We start from the raw sequence: 20215 nt of genomic DNA on the forward strand, positions 1-20215 counted from the left end.
TAATTTTATAATTATGCGTCAGATGTTTGTTAAAATTTAATTTTATACTTTAATCATTTTCATGCAAACTGTACTTCATCAGTTCTATAGCAGTTTTTAGTTATTTTTCCAACAGTTATGTCCATACCGTGCAAACGGTACTTTATTTAGCTTTGCATCTTCTTTGTTTAACGAATTTAACATTATGGTTAATATTTCACTTGAAGCACTTCATATGTATGTTTTATTTAAATTAATTTATTAACATTATATTTAAAGTTTAAGTATTATCAGATATCTTTTATTTTAATTTGGAACGATTCAGAATTTTATATTTATTACATATTACTATGTATAACACGACAAGTCACATGTGAAAAGACTTCATTATTTGCTTATATTTTAATCCAATATTTGCTTTAAAAGTACTCGACAGGTCAGCACGACCATACTCGTCGAGGAGCCATTTTGAACTCGAAACTTCTTTTTCATGTATTTATAAAATTTGCTTTCGGATTACAACAAACAACAGCTGTTATGACAATTTGAATTTGCACATTTGTGTCCGGAAAAAAGTTCGGGCTGTTTCGGGCAAGAAGAAGAAGACATTTATGATCCAAAGTGGAACGTACTCGCTCTCTATTACCCATTTTGCTAGCGTGAGGAATGCTTTCTGGGTTGTTTTGGGCACCCGCGGGATCTCGCGGACTCGTGTGGAACAGACCTAATACTATGGTTGGTTTGAGAGCAAATGGCGTTTGTGAACAAATGTTAAAATACGCCTTTTGGAATTAACTTGCAGATGGCGCGTTGTATAGAGGAATTAAGTGCTGACAGGATTCGAATATTATTTCCGGTATCATAAATCGAAAACGCTAACATTTAAAATTGATCTTATTTATTCCGATCGCCAATTTATTTATGTAAAATTTTATATTTAATTTAATTTAAATGCAGTTTGTTTTACAAGACTTTTTCTGTTGATTCGTGAGTTTAAATAATAAATTATTTAAAAATATTGAGCTAACGTTTGATACCTGTAAGACATTAAAAAAATGTAAGTATTTATAAAACATAAAATATTCGCAAATTATTTCTTGGGGTTTTGGTGTATTTACATGTGCACATCTTATATCGTTTCCGGAATCCATAGTTTACCCCAAAATATTCTTAGCGTACTGTGCAACATGCAGAACACCGAAACGATCTGAGGCCACATGCAAATTATCACCATTTACCACTCCAGAATTTATATGCGGATTATGCAATTCAGTGATTAGAGTGCTGCAGGCGGCGGCCGGATCGCCGGAACCACTTAGCGAGCCCTAAGGCAAAAGAAAAAAAGGAATATATGTAAATGAAAACTTTAAAGCTAAACTCGTGAAACACACCACCCAAAATTCATTGCCTGGCAAAGCGTTTCCATCCCATGCATACGATTCCACTATGAGCATATTTTCAAATTCCGGCGGCTAGGGAATATATAAATGAAAGTGATTAGTAAACGTAATTACGTGCATATGAACATACATATGTATATATGTATTTACCATTTATGCATACTCACCAACTTCTGCGAGGGATTGCGATCGGTTAGTAGCGTTTTAATGCCACCATCAGGATGCGTCTCCGCAGCTATCACGCTACCAACCTTCAGCACACCGGGAGCGCTCTGTTTGAAATGTGAGAAGTGCACCACGCCTATATGCGACAAGCGTGGCAGCAGCTCCTGCATTCGTTCACCAAAAGTTTTCAAAAATATCTTATACTGATGCTGCACAGCACGCCACACACCCAATCCAAAGCCAACCACATGTAGATATACTTGTTTGCCTGCGGCCGCCCCGCGCGCATCTGCTTCCAGCAGTAGCGTGTCAAATGAGATGGCGTAACGTTTCTTCATCAAAACATTGTCGAATATAAAATCGGTGCATGGCACTTTAAAGTAGCGCGGCGTATTCAACACGCTCACTTTTTCGTAAAGCTTGTCTTGTTCCTCGTAGAAACGTGACCATAGTTGGCGGTAGCCAACAATGCGATTGTTTGCATGTTCAGCCTCATGCACCTTGTAACCGTAGCCGCGGTCTACAGTATTCTGCGTGGGCGTTATCATTATATCCTGCCATTCCATAACATCAATGGACTCGAAGCGTCCACCGATCATGCCAATGATAACGCCTGCTGGCTCAATTTTCGTTTTATCTGCTTCAATAATGCCACAGTTGTGGCGATTGCCATCGTTGAGGAATTGTGTGTGCGATGAGACGGAGAGAAAGGCGGAGAGCTGTGAAGAAGCAGTAGTTGAGTTCGGAAACTTAATTTGGTTTTAGCTTAAAGCGTTTTTCTCACCTTTATTTCGTCATAGCTAAGTACGTTTTTTAAGGTTAACTCGCCACGTTCAGCAGCCGTGCCGACATCGTGAAACCCGCCGTATCCTTGGTGTCCACTTAGCAATAGATATTTATCAGAAGGCCCCAGAAAGGCAACACAACGTTTTGTAAGCAGACGCTGTACCAGCCCGGTCAGGGTCATACCCTTGTACACGGCGTGTTCGATAACGTTGCCTACGAGAAGGAAGCGGAAGTTGAGTAAAGGAAATAAAAAAGAAAATTCACTGAATCGGCGGTATTAAAAATAAAAGAGCAGCGGACTGATTAACAAAAAACCTTTTTAGGAATCACATAGCCAGAAATAAAGATCTTGCGGCACCAGCGCGAACATAAATAAATTGTTTGACATATATAACAAAATAAATTGTATAGCCTTTCGTCCGTTACAAAAGAAAACGGTAAAAAAACAAAGCAGCTTTCCAATAAATCATGTTTTTATTGAGCCCATGCAACTAAACAATATTTTTAAATATTACTTAATTATTAGTTATTGCACAATATAAATACATAAATAATTTAACTAAATATTAAAAAGCTTCAAACAATATTTCCATGTATGATGGTCCAATTCGTCATGTGCCTCAACTATTCCCACAAGCTTGCCCTTATTCCAACAACTTTTTCGTGTAATCTGCAATATGCAACACACCGTACTGCTCCGAAGCAACGTGCAAATTTGTACCATTCACTAGCTCGGTATTAATATGTGGATTATGCAGTTCACTGACAAGCGTGCTACAGGCAGTGGAAGAGTCGCCGGTGGATTTCAGCATTTTCTGCGAAATAAACAACATAAATTATAAGAAAAATAGGTTCCTAGGGATATTTCAGAATAACTAACCATCCAAAATTCGTTGCCTGGTAAGGCATTACCGTCCCATGCATAGGAGACGATCAGCAACATATTCTCTAGTTCTGGTGATTTCTGCAGATAAAATGTTTAGCATTAGATAGTTGAAAATGTTCAAATTTAAATACGTTATTAGAGCATGCAAAGTATATGAATGTGTAGTTTTAGTAACAACCAGCAAAATTTACTTCCGCTCACCTCCCCTTGACAATAAAGCTAACAATGAAAAATTCTATTACCCCCTTTACGCTCACCAGCTTATCGGCCGGATTACGTTTTGACAAGAAAGTCCTTATACCGCCATCGGGATGTGTTTCCGATTTGTACATGCCACCATTTTTCAAATCGGCCCACTCACTCAGATGAAACCAAGAGAAGTGTACCACGCTAACATGCGGCAATTTTGGCAACAACACTTTCAGCCGCTGCGCAAATGTCTCCAAAAAGATTTTCTCCTGGTGCTCAGCTGCACGCCACACACCCAAGCCTATGCCCACCACATGCAGAAAAGCTTGCTTGCCTGCCGCGGCAGCACGCGCTTCACTCTCCAACAACAGCGTATCAAAAGAGATGGTATAGCGCTTCTTCATAAGCAAATTATCAAATATGTCGTTCTTTGCGCGTGCATTGCCAAAACGTTTGCCATCCACTTTTACTTGTTCGTATAGGTGATCTCGCTCTTCATAGAACTGCTTCCATAAGCGTCGATAATCAGCTGAGCGCGTATTTGCTTCAGCATCGGTCGGTAAGCCGTAACCATTTTCTTTGGTATTTTGCTTGCTGGCAATTATGATATCCTGAAATTCCATTACATCGCGTCGTACTAATCGTGCGCCAATCAGACCAATGACGACGCCATCTGTTTCGATGCGTGATTTATTGAGTTCAATGACTCCACAATTTTGACGGTTGCCGTCGTTGAGAAATTCCGTATGTGAGGAGACAGAAAGTAAAGCGGAGAGCTGTGGAAGAAAGAAATATATGTGACAATTGTGGAATGATGGGTTTGTTGCTTTCACTCACCTTAATCTCATCATAGCTGAGTACATCTTGCAACAACAGCGGTGGCTTCTCTGCATCGGTGCCTATATCCAAGAATCCACTACAACCGCGATGTCGCGATAATAAAAGATATTTATCGTTTTTACCAAAGAAACTAACACAGCGCTTGGCCAGCAGGCGTTGAACAAAATCGGTGAGTGACAAGTTTTGATAGAGTTCAAGTTCGCGTTTATTGCCTGGAATTTTCGTTTTATTCTTTAGAATATTTTTTGGATTGTTTTACTTTTTAACTAAAACTTGATCACTACACATTTTAAGTTTTTAATACCTAAAAACTGGCTAATTTGTTGTGTACAAGGTTCTAATTTAAATTTGGATTAATATTCGATCTTTTGCAGTAACTGTATTATTTTTTGCAAATCAACAACAAAGGAAATTTAAATAGCAAGCTAACTACTTCAAAAACAACTAAAATAAATCAATAAAAAAGCGAATCATGCTTGGAAAGGTAAAAGCTAAAAAAGAGAAATCAGCAATCACTTTTGTTATGGGTCTTTCATTTACATTGCATTGTGAAATGCTAATCGCAATTCCTAATTTACCAACCATATTTGCATTTGTGCTTCAAGAATGCCAGATATAAGCCCAAAACGCGTTCGTGTATTATCGGATACGCAGATTCGATTTGTTTCTGAATTTCCGGATAACGCTCTTTGGGCTGACTGATAACGCGACAAGTATTGGTGCCGAACTGAGATGGAAAAAAGAAAACGTATTTATTATTTGCATGGAAATGTTTGTTTTGCATGCATTACTCACCTCTACAGGAAAGTTGGATGATTTTTTGATAAAGCTTTTAATATCGATATGACTCCTGTCTGGTTTCTCCACTTCTAAGCATTTGTGCAATAATTTTTTGCCGAATTCAGTTAATTTTATAGCTGAGCCAGCTTTCGGCCAAATTTGTTCGAACTCTGCGCCAAAAGTGGACATTTTCGCCGAGTTTTAAATTTTTTCTTTGGGATGTGAAGTCAAATTAGCTTTGCCTTGTAGAAGTATCCGTTCGATTCTTGAATTTCGTGTTTGACAAAAAAATGCTTGTGCGATAGTAATTTTTCGTAGTACTTCCGTTTTTATTTCACAACGGTGGACCGCGGTGTTTATTTGCGAGAACTAGTTTTGTACTTTTTAGCTTACTCTTTAGTACGTCTGGTTACAATTATGCTCGTAATCCAACTGAGCATTTTCAGCACTTGTGCCCTAATTTATTGCTCGCCGCAACGCAAAACTCCAATTCTACTCGCCATTTCACAATGGGAAAAACCTTTTCATTACCTTTCGTGCTTTACACTACGCACTCTTTTGTTTATTTGTTTCGATGTTGTTTTTACGGAAGAAGTGGACAGCGTAATGCTGAGATAGGAAATGTAAGATGCAACCGGCTGCCGAAATTCATAATCGAATGCATATGGCTGACAAAAACCCAGCTGATTTGCCGCGTTGCCAACCATAGAAAATGTCGATTGATGTGAAAGCTTGCATAGTTTTTTTTTTACAATTTCCGGTACATATGTATATATGTACATATATGTATATGTTACCGGCCAAACCCGATCTTAGGACAAAGCAGGCTAAACTAGATCAGGGGTGACAGTATTTTTGCGCAGAACACCTTTCCGCGTAGGTGGCCTGCGGCCGTAATTCAAAAAAATAACCCTCATCATCCCAACTCGAGGTACGCAGTCCACAATATTGTTGCGCTCAACTTGTTTTCGCATTGGACGGAAAACTTGTTTGTCCTAAGATCGGGTTCGGCCGGTTTTGTACTTTAAACAACGATATGAATGTATGTATGTGAAACATTTGCTTNTGTTGGCAAAAATTTTTCCAACAGAAACTAACAGCTTCCCCTCAAAATGAAATGTCACTTTGCTCTCTCAATTTCCCCTACTTTGCAAGTTTTTTGCGTACGCGAACGCAAAAACCTGTAAGTTTTGGTTAAACATGAACAATTAACAGCTACGCGAACGAACCTATTGTAGGACAATACCAGAGAATAGGAGTATTGCGCAGTATAGAAAAGAATGTGATTTTATTGGAATAAGCATTTCCTCAAAGTTATGAAGAGCATGAAACAGGTTTTTTTTTGTGAAAGCTCATTGCTTTAGACACTGAACCATACCTGGAATGGGCTGTCAGGACTGGGAAATACTTATGTAAATACAAACTGCAATTTTTAAAAGTCCTTTAAAAAAGCTTATGTAAAAAAGTTAGTTCTGGTATAAAAACGTATTTAATTTAATATTTGACTATCATGCTCTAAAATCTTCTTTGCATACTCTGCAATATGCAAAACGCCAAAGCGACTCGAAGCCACATGTAAATTATCACCATTCACCAATTTTGTGTTAATATGCGGATTATGCAATTCGGATATGAGAGTGCTACAAGCAGCAGCAGGATCACCGGAAGAAGCCAGTGCACCCTAGTTAAATGTAAAGTTTAGCATGGTAAATAATTCGAAATAAAACGCAAAGTTTTTTTTTTTAACTTACAAGCCAAAAATCGTTTCCGGGAAGTGCATTGCCGGCCCAGGCATAGGACTCTATTATCAGCATATTTGCGAATTCTGGTGCCTGATTGGAAACAAAACTTATCGATATGCAAATGTACATGCATATGTACATACATACATACATATATATGTACGTACATACATAAGTATGTAACCACGTAAAAAATTCAATACATCGCTTACCAACTTCTGTGCGGGATTACGGTTGTGCATGAAAATTTTAACGCCTCCCGCTGGATGAGTTATCGATTTAATTACTCCGCCATCCTGAAAATTCGCCCACGCGGCCATAGAGAAATATGAGAAGTGCACAACGGAAATGTGTGCTAGCTGCGCTAGTAGCTCTTGCAGACGTTCAGCGAAGGTCTCTAAAAATATTTTTTCTTGCTGAGGCACAGCTCTCCACGAGCCCAACCCTATGCCAACCACATGTACATACATTTGCTTGTTAGCAGCAGCGCCACGCGCTTCTGCTTCCAGCAGCAGTGTATCAAAAGAGATAGCATAGCGCTTCTTCATCATTAAGTTGTCGAAAATAAATCTAGTATCCGGCCCTTTGAAGAAGCGTTTCGAATTCAGTGTTTTGACGTTTTCATAGATTAAATCCTGCTCTTCATAGAATTGTGTCCACATCTGACGATAACTAACGTTGCGACAGTTTCCACCCTTTGACTCTTGTGGCGTATATCCATAACCATTCTCTCTAGTATTCTGCGAGGCAGTAATCATTATATCTTGCCATTCCATTGCATCTTTTACTTGAAAACGCCCGCCTATCAGACCAATAACTACACCTGTAGGCTCGATTTTTGATTTGTCTTCTTCGACGATGCCCTCGTTGTAACGATTGCCATCATTTATGAATTCCGTATGAGAAGAGATTGATAATAAAGCGGTAAGCTGAGAATAATTAAGTACAAATTTTATCAAGGCAGTGATTAATGGGACAATTACGGATGGCAACCGAACTTCAGTTGCCTTGCCAGTGGCTGAAATTGAGTTATAGATGGCAACTGGCAACTGAAAGCTGGCAACTGAGTTGCTATATTGGCAACTGCATTTTTGTAGTTGCCGCGCATATTTCGATTGTGAAAATTTATTTATTTTTTTTAACTGTTTTCACGGCCTATTTACACTCAAATCTTGGTTGCTGATACCTCAACTGAGGTTGGGTTTTGCTATTCATAATCGACCCATAAAACGCACTTTTATGCTTTTACCTTAATTTCATCATAACTTAATACATCCTTCAGCAGCAACGGCGCTCTTTCGGCGCTAGTACCCACTTCACAAAATCCGCCATAGCCTTTTTCCCCAGTGACTAGTAGATAATGGTCTATACAACCATAAAATGATGCACAACGCTTCTCTAGCAGCCTTTGAACAAATGCGGTTAGTATCATTCTTGTGTAAACGGCGCGTTCTATTTGATTTCCTGTAAAGCATAAGGGGTGAAAGGGGTTCGTTATAGTCTGTAAAATTCAATATTACAACTAATTCACTAAATACCATATTTCAACTTGTGCTCCAGGAATGCCAGATACAAATATAAAACTCGTTCATGTATTATGGGATATGCAGAGGCGATTTGTTGCGTAATAACTGGATAAAGTTCCGTAGGTTGGCTCATCACCCGACATGTATCGGTGCCAAACTGGAAGTACAATAAAAAGGCCAATTTACCTTTGCAAATGTGGCCATACAACAAGAACACACTCACCTCTACAGAAAAGCTGCATGATTTTTCCATAAATTTTTCAATGTCAATCTCGCTCATATCCGGTTTAACCACTTTGGTGCAATTGTACAACAATTCTTTGCCAAAGTCGGTAAATTTGATGAATGGATGAATTGGTGGCCATATTTTATTATATTCTGCCCCAAGTACTGCTGAATTCCTATCGTCAGGAGTAAATAATTGCAAAAGAAATCTTTTCATAGTTGACCACATTTTTGTTGTTGTTTATTGCCAACGCTTACTAATATGCACTATTGCAACTTTGCTTTGAAGTGAGCCCTTTCCATGATCTCGCATTGCAATTTATTGCATTTCGTGATTGCAAATCTCATTTCACAATGGGACATACCCGGTGGAATTTATTTGTTTGCTTAAGTACACGTATCTTGTTAATTCCTCTATTTTGATTACATCTTCGTAGCCCTGTAAGAAAAATATTTCAATCCCGAAAACCTTTTAGTGTAAAAATCATGAAAGGTTTATTTTCTTTTTTCTGCAGCAGTGAATATTTATATAATGTGTAATGAGTGACTGAACTTTTTGGGTTTAGAATATAATTTTTTAAAAGGTTTGCATAGCATCACTGTCAATTCCAATGGGGATTGATGGCCAAGCACCTGTTGTTTGGCTGAAATTCACGAAAGGAAACAAAAACAATTCAGCAAGTTTACAACAGCTGACAAATAGCGTTGCCAACAATTTGCAAAATTGTTAACAAGTCGACAGCCGGAAGACTACGAATAAGTGCTCTTTATTTTCCGGTTCTGAAAAACTGTTACACAAAATTTATTAAAAAGTATTCACGCATAAAAATTAATTGTCTACTTGTAACACATTCGCACATTAGTTCAAACAAGTTTTCCTTAAATCACCACTAGCGCGCTGCCAAACGCAAATGCATATCGTATAAGTGTATGTAGTGAGAAAACGTCAAACAACCAAAAAATTACCGCCATATGCAAAACGTTACCCGCCAAATGTGATTTAGCGTACGAGCTAACCGCGTCGGCAGTGAAGTGTGCAAATTAATAAATATAAATTTAAGGTGTGTTTTAAAGTGTGTTTCAATGTGTAAAAGTTCAAAGCCCGCAAATTTATTTGTGCTTAAGTGAGAAAATGTAAAATATAGAAAAAATTAGCGCCTTATGCTAAATACAACCGACAACTGCGTTGGTCGCCAACGCGTCGGTAGTGAAATGTGTATAATATCAAACTAAGTAAAATGTGTGTGTAAAAGTTCAATAGCTAAAGGTTTATTTGTCCATAAGTCATTTATATAATTAAGTCTACTATAAAAAAAGGTGCGAGATATAAAAAATCCAATAATTTTTGTATGCAGTTAATTTTCTAATGCAAAATTTCTTTGCAGTATTCGGCAATGTGTAAAACACCGAAGCGATCCGAAGCTATATGCAAATTTTCGCCATTCACCATTTTTGTGTTAATATGCGGGTTATGAAGCTCCGAAATAAGTGTACTGCAAGCGGCAGCAGGATCCCCAGAGCTCGTAAGCCAGCCCTGCAAGTAAAATGCATGTGCTTAGCATTGAGTCCACAAAAACTTTTTTTGTAGCTTAGCACACCTTCCAAAATTCATTGCCCGGCAATGCATTAGCATCCCCGGCATACGATTCCACGATTAGCATATTTTCGTACTCTGATGGCTGGGAAATTGAAATGACAACTGACCTTAAAAGAAAAATTCTCACCCAATGAAATATCTTACCAATTTTTCCGCCGGATAACGGTCGTGTAGAAAAGTCTTAATACTGCCGCTAGGCTGTGTTTCCGATCCAAGCACTGCACCGTCGCTTATGTGATTCTTCGCAGCAGAAGATCTAAAATTCGAGAAGTGCACCACTGAAATATTCGCCAAACACGGCAAAAGCACTTGCAAGCGCTCGCTAAATGTTTTTAAAAATATTTTGTCTTGGTGCTGTACCACACGCCAAGCGCCCAATCCAATACCAACAACATGCAAGTACACTTGCTTGGCGGCAGCAGCGCCGCGTGCATTCGCTTCTAGTAATAATGTATCAAAAGTGATGGAATACCGCTTCTCCATTATCAAATTGTCGAAAATGCTACGCGTTTGTGGATCTTTATAGAAACGTGGTGAAACAACATTTTCCACTTTATCATAGATTAGATCTTGCTGTTCATAAAAGCGCGTCCACAATTGACGATAGTCAACAGAGCGTTTCTTTACCTTCTTTGCTGCTTTCGCGGTAAAACCATAGCCTCGCTCCTTTGTGTTTTGCATTGAAGTGATCATAATATCCTGCCACTCCATTACATCCTCCGCTTCGAAGCGGCCACCAATTATACCGATTATAACACCTTCGATCTCAATTTTTGATTTATCCTCTTCTATGATACCACAGTTGAAGCGTCTGCCGTCATTGAGAAACTCGGTGTGTGATGAAAACGAAAGAAAGGCAGAGAGCTACTACATATTAAGTATGGGAGTTTTTTTGGTAATAAATATTATATACTTATCTTTTGCTGTGCTCTTACCTTGATCTCATCATAACTCAGCACATCTTTTAACACCAATGGAGCTTTCTCATCGGCTGTGCCTACATCGAAAAAATTTGCCATAGTTTTTCTGCCCTTAAGTAACAAATAGTCATCGAGCGGACCCACAAAAGCAGCACAGCGTTTTTCGAGTAATCTCTGAACGAGTCCAGTAACGGTCATGTCATTATAAATGACACGTTCTAAATCGTTTCCTAGAAAGTAATATAAAAACTATGCAGGAGTAGACAAGCAAAGGTGTTTTTTTTTATTAAATTATAAGATGTGTTGGTGTGTATAAAATGAAAATCCTCGCTGTGAAAGTATGTTACTACGGAAACGGAAGTGCGATATCGGTCGGTGACGGCAGGTAACTTTTTAACACCCACTATAAAGTATAATTTATTTAATTAATATGTATCTGTGTAAAAGCAGCCAGCGCTTTTAAAGCTACTAATATAGGGAGTGTCTACTTACACGCGCCACGGTAATTTTTAGCGTAGATCCCCGGTAAAAATTACCGTAGATCCATGGTAAAATTACCGTTTGCGTTATGTGTTGCGTAGGCGGCCTTCAGCCGCGCTTAGGGGTTATAACCCTTACTACTCAGAATTCTCCTTTCTGTGTTGCCGGGGAAGTGGGACAGAACTTCTTACGGCGTAATTTTTACCGTGGATCTACGGCCAAATCTGGATCCAAGGTAAAAGTTACCGTGGCGCGTGTAAGTAGACACTCCCTATATTAGTAGCTTTAAAAGCGATGGCTGCTTTTACACAGATACTTTGAAACATGGTTTGAAATGTATATAAAGCTAAACACGCACCATATTTGCATTTGTGTTCCAAGAAAGCCAAATATAAGCCCAAAACACGTTCATGGATTACCGGATATGCAGAGCCGATTTGTTTTTCAATTTCTGGATAGCGTTCTTTTGGCTCACTCATTACGCGGCATGTATCCCTGCCAAACTGTTGAAAAATTAAAATTCAATTAAGCGCGTACGCCATAATACATCATCTTATTAGTAACACTTCCATCCGTACCTTCAATGGAAAGCGTAACGATTGCTCAATGAAATCTGATATCTTCACTTCACTCGCGTTGGGTTTTGGTACTATAGTACATTTCTGCAATAATTCTTTGCCAAATTCGGTGATTGACAAACCTGTGCCCCTAGGAGGCCAAATCTGATTCAGTGCTTCTTCATTGAAATTACTTTTCTTTGGTTTAAAGATTTTTTCGATGATATTGGACAGCATTTTGTGTTTTATTTGCATAGGTAATGCAAACACTAAATTGCTCTGTTGCTGAAGCGTTTGTTGGAAGCGTTTTCATATGCTCACGCGCAGCACTGGAACTACATACAGCCATATGTGTATATTTATATATACATCTTCAGAGAATATACAGAGAATGCCTGGAATCGTGCTTTGCAGCTCATTAGCTTGTATTTTGGTATTTTTACGCGTTATAAAAAATCTTTATAAACAAAAAGGGCAATGAAATGTAAACAATTGGCCAAGAGAACAGCTGATTGCCCACTTCGCGTTGCCAACTACATAGTTTTTGTGGGATTCGCTAAGCGGAAAACGATTTCTTCCAATCGGATAAATTAAATTGTTTCCGTTGTAAATTTTACTTCAATTTATTGGGCCATATTAATAAAAAATAAGCAGTAGCTTTTGTTTAAAATTCATTGCTTAGTTTTTATTCATACGGCCCCATTAACTGAATATTTTTGGCATATGGCATAAATTAGTTTTTTCTCATTTATTACAAATTTTTCGCAATGAATGTCACAAACCTTTTATTTAAATAAATATATTTGAAGAAAGGCATACATACATACATACTTGCATACATAAATACTTTTATATTTTACCATCAAGCCGTTATAAGAAAATTTAACGAACACATATTGCCAACAGGGAAGCACATTTTAGTATGGATTGTTGCGTAGAAAAATTTTTAGGTACACATTTTCTTCGCATACTCAGAGATATGCAAAACACTGTAAAGTTCTGTTGCCACATGCACATTTGCGCCATTTACCATACTTGTATTGATATGTGGGTTATGTAGCTCTGTGATGAGTGTACTGCATGCGGCAGCAGGGTCGCCGGAAGAGGTAAGCGAACCCTAAAAAAGGAAATAACATAAAATATGTAGTATTTATTCTAAATCAATTATAACAAACTCTATATACTTACAAGCCAGAATTCATTGCCTGGCAAAGCATTGCCATCCCAAGCATACGACTCCACCACCAGCATATTCTCGAATTCCGGTGCCTAAAAAGACAAACATGTTTTCAAGTATTATAACAACTTAAAGAACCAATTACCCATTGTTCACCAACTCACTAATTTCTGTGCAGGATTTCTGTTGCTAAGAAAAATTTTTATGCCGCCAGAGGGATGCTTTGGCGAAGCAATGACACCACCATCCTCAAGCTGAGCCCAGGAGGACATGCCAAAGTAGGAAAAGTGCACAACAGATATGTGTGATAAGCTTGACAGTAGCTCTTGTAAACGTTCACCAAAAGTTTCCAAGAATATTTTATCCTGATGCTGCACGGCGCGCCAAGCCCCCAAGCCAATGCCAACCACATGTAAATAAACTTGCTTGTTAGCGGCAATGCCGCGTGCATTCGCCTCCAAAAGTATTGTATCAAAGGATATTGCATTGCGTTTCTTCATCATGAGATTGTCGAAAATGAATGTTGTATTCGGAATTTTGTAGAAACGCGCGGACTCTCGACCACTAATGTTGCTATATAATAAATCTTGCTGTTCATAAAAATGCGACCACATACGGCGATAATCAACAACGGAATTTGTGGAAAGCATGGCTTGCTGCGGCGTATAACCATAACCACGCTCTTTACGATTTTGTTCGCTGGTGATAATAGTGTCCTGCCAATCCATTGCTTCGCGAGCTTGGAAGCGTGCACCAATTATGCCGACAATAACACCCTCGCGTTCGATTTTCGATTTATCTGCCTCAATGACGCCAGCATTTTTTCGGTTTCCATCGTTTAGAAATTCGGTAAATGAAGAGACTGATAGGAAAGCGGAAAGCTAAAGGTCAGGAATTAAAAAAGTGTATTACAAACCGAAATACAGTATATTTTGCTTAGCTGCACATCCTTCTTTGCACGAAAAACTTGTGCACTTAACCGAAAAAGGCACTTAAGCGAATTTTCTTTACTACTTCAATGAGGAAGGTATCCAAATCCCTATGAAAGCAAATAATGGAGAAGCACTTACCACGTAGAAATTACTGCAAGCGAAATTTTTACCGAATAGTATCTAATTATCTATATAACTACATAAATTTATAGCCATTTTCGTTATTCTGCGAGATGAACAAAATAAATAAAAAGTTGTAAAATTAGGTAATTGTAGGGCCAGTGCAGGTAATCGCATATTTTTTAAGGCAGGTATCGCCAATGTGCAGGTATGCTAAATGCATCTATCGGAGCAGTTTCCTTATAAATGTTAAAAATAATGCCTCTGATGCGCATTTTGGGGTAGGTATCTTAAATGTGCACTTAAGCATAGAGGCAGCAAAGCAAAATATACTGTAATTGAAATTTATACATACTTCATTCTGTTAAAGTCCGAACGATTAATCGGCATCGGCCAAAAATTGGGAATCAGTCGGACTCTACATTCTATATCGTTACGATAAAATAGAAAGGCCTTAACTCATTTTCTTTCCAAATTCAGATTTGTACAAAGGTCGGTAGATTAGTCATTAAATGCCTAATGGAATTTAAAAATAATTACTATATTAATAAATTACTTTCAGTTTCGAAGAAATTATAGAAATTCCCAACTTAAGAACTTTAGTTTTTATAAAGTTTTGTGACTATTCTGTAAAGATACAATAATGTTAGATATGGCCTTTCTATATTACGGTAACGATATATAGCCTTTTCCCCTTCTCTCACCTTCATTTCATCATAGCTCAGCACATCTTTTAGTAGAAATGGCGCCTCTTCATTGATGGTGCCTACGTCATAAAATTTGCCTAAGCCAGTTTTACCATTAATTAATAGATAATGATCCAACGGACCTACAAATGATGCACAGCGTTTCTCCAGCAAACGCTGCACGAAAGCTGTCAGGGACATGCCATGATACAAGGCGCGTTCGATATTGGTACCTGTGGGAAAGCAAATTCGTCGTTAAATTTTACTCAAGCCAATGACATACAAAAACCATTGTGATAGATATGGATATTCGTGGATGTACCCATAGTATAATATGATTCTCTCTATCGTTATGTGCACATACAAGTATATTTATTTAATATGTATTTCTAACAACGCACCGTATTTGCATTTGTGTTCCAAGAATGCCAGATACAACCACAAAACACGCTCATGTATTACCGGGTAGGTAGAAGCAATTTGCTTAGCTATCGCTGGATAACGCTCTTCTGGCTGATTCATCACTCGGCATGCATCTGTGCCGAACTGCAAAGGAATGACAAATTATCCAATATTTAATACACTTTACATACATATGTATAACTGAAATTCAAAGCCGCATACAAGTATACACAATTTATACCTTCAATGGAAATTCCGCCGATGTTTCCATAAAACTTTTGATGGTGATTTTATTTGCATCTGGCCTAGGTACAGTGGCACTTTTCTGCAGCAATTCTTTTCCGAAAGCACTAAACTCTAAAACTGACGCCCGTTTTGGCCATATTTGATATAATTCTGCATCATTGTCATCATTACTGGCACTCTCCGTTTGCCGAAATAACTGCTTGAAGGACTGTAGCATTGCAATTTGTCTTGTTGCGACAACTTTCGAGTGTGTTCATTCGTTTGTCGACAGCAAACTGCAACTTCTCTGGCAAGTGCGTATTATTTTATGTGGTTCCCAATAATTTCACAATTCCAGCAGGTATGTATGTATACCTGTTTTGGTAGCTATAGAACATTTTTCTTGCTAAATTTGATTGCTTTCACCGAGTGCATTGAATGTTCGGCGGGGGCAAGTGGGCCTAAAGGGGTGATGTAAACAAAACGAGAACAACGGAAGTGCAGCAGGCCAACAGCTGTTGGTCGCGTTGCCAGCCACTTTTCTTTGCAAATTTGATCAGCGTTGATTGGGCGAAGCCATATGCTATAAGTTTGTTGGCAATAATCCCTGACTTCCGGATCCAAATAATGCTCTCGATTTCACTAATATTTAATAGATTTATCTTATACTAGCTTATACCCGCGGGTTTCACCTCGCGATTTTATACAAATAGNTGATGATTTCCCAAACATCCAAACATACAAACTTTCACATTTATAATACTTATATTATAGATTTAACCGATTTTTCGCTAAGTGTTGGCGAATCGATGAAGGCTAATGTAAAGGTAGCTTATTCCTTAATTTGATGGTACTTTATGTAGCTCTGTACCATAAAATTAAGGAATACCGAACGAAAATCTTTAATAGGCGGCATGGCATACACGGTGCGTTTGACTCGCGAGTCGGTTTGGATGTGTAAGCGAAAATAAATATGTGTTAGTTACACCGACATGACTCTGGTATGACTCTGAATGACTCAATTGTGCGTAGTCTTTTGCCTTTTTAATTTCAATGACAACAGTCATTGCTTGAGCTAATCTACTATCTCGCCAGACCGCCAGGCCACTTGCTCACTTTGGTGAATACCACTATTGTTTCATGTTCTTACCAACGGTCACCCCTTGGCAGGCAATGGCAAACCTCCGAGTGTATTTCTGACATGAAAAATAGCTTCTTATAAAAATACAATCGCCGTTCGGAATAGCTCGGTCCGTCCCCTTTGTGTGACGACATCAAGGCGCACCCCACAAATCGGAGGAGAAGCTCGGCCAAACACTAACATATGTATGTATGTGTAAGCGCCAAGCTATTATTCTGCAATATCCTGAGTTTCACCTGAAAAAAATTCGCCCGAAAATTTGTCATCCTCCCATAGTAAAACCATGGAAACCAAAAGTGAAAAGTGAACCGGGTCGGGGAAAATGAAACTCATGATAAGGCTGAATATGTCAAATAAAACCGGTTTAACCGTTTTTTTTTTTTAAATTTGAAAATGGGGAAACAGTTTTTTTCTAAATTTCAAATTTTCAAATATTGAAGACCGGTTTTCAAAAAAAAAAAAACACCCTAGTGCCCATGCAGGATACACTAGGTTTTTCGTGAGAGCCAAATGGGGTTTGTGTTCATGTATGCAGCTCTTCGAAGAAGTATCGAAGAAGTATCTGCTTAGCGTTAAAAATGTAAGTGTGAATTTTATTCGTTTTTACCAGGTTCGACTCAGATTTATTTATTTTGGGCAAAGCACCGTTTCCATTAAAGCTAAAAGCTAAATAAAACAAAACTTTTTTGATAGTAATTTGCTTTGGTACTCGTATTTCTTTCATTTATTTTATATTCATATACCTTTTTAACTGTTATATATATTTTTTTTGGGTAATCTTACATGAGTAGTTGCATTTCAATAAAATTGTTTGCTTTACGCATTAATTTTATCGCTATGAATTAAGTTAGTTTATAAATTACATTTTTTTTAAATATGTACCCATTAACATATCTTAAGGGTTTTAGAAATTATCGTGACAATTGGCAACGCGACACTTTTCAAAACATTTAACCGCTAAACTTTTTATACACAATTTTGCTACTTTTCTTACATTTTTTTCTGCGATTGCATTTCATTATTTTTGTTTCAAATACATACTCGTAAAATTTACAAGAGCAGAAAAAACCGTATTTATTTCTTTAAACAACAGCTTTTGTTGTATTTTTTTTAGTTTCGCCCAGAAAAGTAGAAATCAGCGTGTTATTATTTAATTAACTATTATTGTTGCTAATATATTTGCGTATATACTTTTGTAAATATGTGGATTATTGATATTTGATCTCGTTACATTTTGAATTTTTCTTTCAAAATTTCATCTTCCTTTCAGTTGTTTCGCTACTTAAAAGCTAACAGTTTGGGTTTCTTGTTTTTAATAATTTTTGTTTTTATATTTTTACATATTTGATACTTAAACTTTAATACTATAACTTATTTAGCTTCTGTTAGATTACATTACGTTTTTACTGAACATAATAAGTCGTCATTCCATACTTTTTCTTTCAAACCACAGCAAACATACTTTTTCATTTTTACTTACACAATTTCGGATTCATTTTACTAGAATTTCCATCTTATTTATTATCGACATGCATATGTATACATAAATTCATAAGTTTAAAGATAGGTTTTGCTCAATTCATAATTGCATTTCGACAGGGAGTTCATTGGGAAATTAAAAACTATTGTTTTGCTACTATAAATTAAATATTAAACTATGCAACTTTCAGTTGTAGTGTTTTTAGTACTTTTATAACTTGCTATAATTAGAGCTGTATCATTTCACCAAGCAGTATTTTTTTTATGTAAGTGAAATTAAATTTAATAAAAGTTAGCTTTCATAAGTTCATACGCAGCGCAAGTTTCAAGAGTTTCAAGAATATGCAGTAAGTCTATATTTAATGGAATAAATTCAGTTAGCTTTTCGTACTTTTCGAAGCATTTTCTAAAACGTGAAAACATTTTAGGATAGCAAATTAAAAATTACAATAACAAATATAATAACTACCAAAATTAAAACCGAACAATATGGCATCTTTGGTTATTTGAAAAGTCGCTCGCGTTACCAACTGCAGGGAACTTGCTTGTATAGAAAAGAAGGGCTAACAGGCTAACCTAATATTCGCGGCTTGCGTTTTGGTACGCACGACGTCGAATTTATTTTTTTGCGTCACCCGAAATTGGCTTGCGAGCGTTTGCATTTGATTTCATTGAGCGAAACGTCAAATCAAAATGTCACGCAGAACAAAAATTGGAAATTGAGTTAGCTTCATACGCACGCCGTTCAATTTCGGTTGGTCCCATACAAGTTGTATGTGCATGAGAAATTTTTGACAGTAAATTGGCGGCGTGCGTGAATATAAGGTTAGCCTGTAACAGTGTATGCCAGTTGTTAGGAACAATTAAATAATCACAAATGCTAAAAAATATTTTGAAGCCAAGTCATTGGAAAAAAATTCGTTAGCAATTTCAGTCGAAACAGCTGAGCCTGAATTTCGCATTACTTTCTTGGCGTGAAAGGGGGCTTATAATAAAGTGCATATCAGCGATATGTAAGTAATGATTTTCACAATATCGAAATCAAAATATCAGAATTTTCATATATATTGCATGATAATCTAAACTTCATCGTAAATCGATGAATTTTTTCACATAACTGTAATTTAAAGTTTTTTTTTTTGGATTTATCGATATATATGTAGCTATGTATATCGATTTATTTTCTGAAATGTCGATACTTTATGATCGAGGAATTCACATTAGCCATCTGATAACGCCAATATTTTATGATCAATCGATACATTTTCCCCGTAGTCGATATATTTTTTCGAAAAATTGATAAGTTTTTATGGAAAACATTGATTCCGGCTTCGAAAGATCCATTTAAATAAAAAAAAGTTCAGTAGAGCTTAAATATGCATTTTTCAAATGTGCATATATTTTGAAAATCAATAATTTTTATTCGAATTTTTTTTTTGTGTATAATTTACATGTCTTTTTATATTCGATAAAAGAAAGTGGTCTTTATCATAATTTAAATAAAGCACAAAAAAAAGCTAAAATATGCATTGTTCGATGTATCGATTTATTATCGTTCTTTATCAAGCGAAGAAATCAATTTCGACGTCTATATAGCGTTAAAATACTCTGATATATCGATACATTTTGCGATAAATCGATATATATTCTAGCTTTGAATCGCAAAATTTGCTTTAATTCTTAGTGTTTTTTAGCTTGATAAGAAAACTAATTTAAATAAAAAGTAAACTTAAGTTAAAAGATGCATCGATATTTGTACATATAAATACATATGTTTAAATTTACATATTTCCTAAAACGATATTTTTTTAATAGAAAAATGTATCTTTGCCCTCCACACAGCGCCTATGTATGTTGATCGTCTGACATTAAAAAAAAAAATCCGAAAAATTGATAATCTTTTATGGAAAAATTAGTTTTTATGTTAATAACTATTGAATTCGATTAAAGAAAACTTGAAATAAAAGTTCCGATATATCGA

The 20215-nt window shown here is 36.8% G+C and overlaps 4 protein-coding genes across 11 annotated transcripts; all 4 read right to left on the reverse strand.

Annotated features, from left to right (window-relative positions):
• Positions 1-650: 650 nt before the first annotated feature.
• Positions 651-6001, reverse strand: LOC108361739 (uncharacterized). Of its 5 annotated transcripts, XM_017614486.1 has the most exons (7): positions 5041-6001; positions 4828-4972; positions 2329-2543; positions 1547-2263; positions 1371-1451; positions 1098-1304; positions 652-1016 (listed from the first exon to the last, which is right to left on the reverse strand). In XM_017614486.1, the coding sequence occupies exons 1-6, from the start codon at positions 5212-5214 to the stop codon at positions 1134-1136; spliced, it is 1503 nt and encodes a 500-aa protein (XP_017469975.1). In that variant the 5' UTR covers positions 5215-6001; the 3' UTR covers positions 652-1016; positions 1098-1133. The 5 variants fall into 5 exon arrangements, 4 of the variants coding, with proteins under 4 accessions (XP_017469965.1, XP_017469975.1, XP_017469959.1 ...); XM_017614476.1 differs by having other exon boundaries at positions 651-1304; XR_001847358.1 differs by lacking the exons at positions 652-1016; positions 1098-1304; positions 1371-1451; positions 1547-2263; positions 2329-2543 and adding exons at positions 2577-3145; positions 3211-3294; positions 3418-4181; positions 4243-4457.
• A 283-nt stretch (positions 6002-6284) lies between these two features.
• LOC108361763 (uncharacterized) lies at positions 6285-9168 on the reverse strand. Of its 2 annotated transcripts, none has more exons than XM_017614508.1 (7): positions 8517-8747; positions 8306-8450; positions 8017-8231; positions 6980-7696; positions 6777-6857; positions 6530-6706; positions 6285-6448 (listed from the first exon to the last, which is right to left on the reverse strand). In XM_017614508.1, the coding sequence occupies exons 1-7, from the start codon at positions 8745-8747 to the stop codon at positions 6434-6436; spliced, it is 1581 nt and encodes a 526-aa protein (XP_017469997.1). In that variant the 3' UTR covers positions 6285-6433. The 2 variants fall into 2 exon arrangements, with proteins under 2 accessions (XP_017469997.1, XP_017470005.1); XM_017614516.1 differs by lacking the exon at positions 6285-6448 and adding an exon at positions 8777-9168 and having other exon boundaries at positions 6456-6706; positions 8517-8694.
• Positions 9169-9770: 602 nt separating this feature from the next.
• LOC108361785 (uncharacterized) lies at positions 9771-12690 on the reverse strand. Of its 2 annotated transcripts, XM_017614547.1 has the most exons (7): positions 12188-12690; positions 12094-12151; positions 11874-12018; positions 11051-11265; positions 10260-10979; positions 10117-10197; positions 9771-10052 (listed from the first exon to the last, which is right to left on the reverse strand). In XM_017614547.1, the coding sequence occupies exons 1-7, from the start codon at positions 12325-12327 to the stop codon at positions 9882-9884; spliced, it is 1530 nt and encodes a 509-aa protein (XP_017470036.1). In that variant the 5' UTR covers positions 12328-12690; the 3' UTR covers positions 9771-9881. The 2 variants fall into 2 exon arrangements, with proteins under 2 accessions (XP_017470036.1, XP_017470032.1); XM_017614543.1 differs by having other exon boundaries at positions 12094-12687.
• A 221-nt stretch (positions 12691-12911) lies between these two features.
• LOC108361795 (uncharacterized) lies at positions 12912-16094 on the reverse strand. Of its 2 annotated transcripts, XM_017614569.1 has the most exons (7): positions 15631-16094; positions 15389-15533; positions 15131-15220; positions 15006-15067; positions 13414-14130; positions 13261-13341; positions 12912-13189 (listed from the first exon to the last, which is right to left on the reverse strand). In XM_017614569.1, the coding sequence occupies exons 1-7, from the start codon at positions 15850-15852 to the stop codon at positions 13019-13021; spliced, it is 1488 nt and encodes a 495-aa protein (XP_017470058.1). In that variant the 5' UTR covers positions 15853-16094; the 3' UTR covers positions 12912-13018. The 2 variants fall into 2 exon arrangements, with proteins under 2 accessions (XP_017470058.1, XP_017470049.1); XM_017614560.1 differs by having other exon boundaries at positions 15006-15220.
• Between the last annotated feature and the right edge of the window lie 4121 nt (positions 16095-20215).

This window comes from Rhagoletis zephyria, unplaced genomic scaffold, assembly GCF_001687245.7.
Source record: "Rhagoletis zephyria isolate East Lansing unplaced genomic scaffold, Rhagoletis_zephyria_1.1 Rzeph_scaffold_00019, whole genome shotgun sequence".
In the NCBI taxonomy this organism is placed as follows: Eukaryota; Metazoa; Arthropoda; class Insecta; order Diptera; family Tephritidae; genus Rhagoletis; species Rhagoletis zephyria.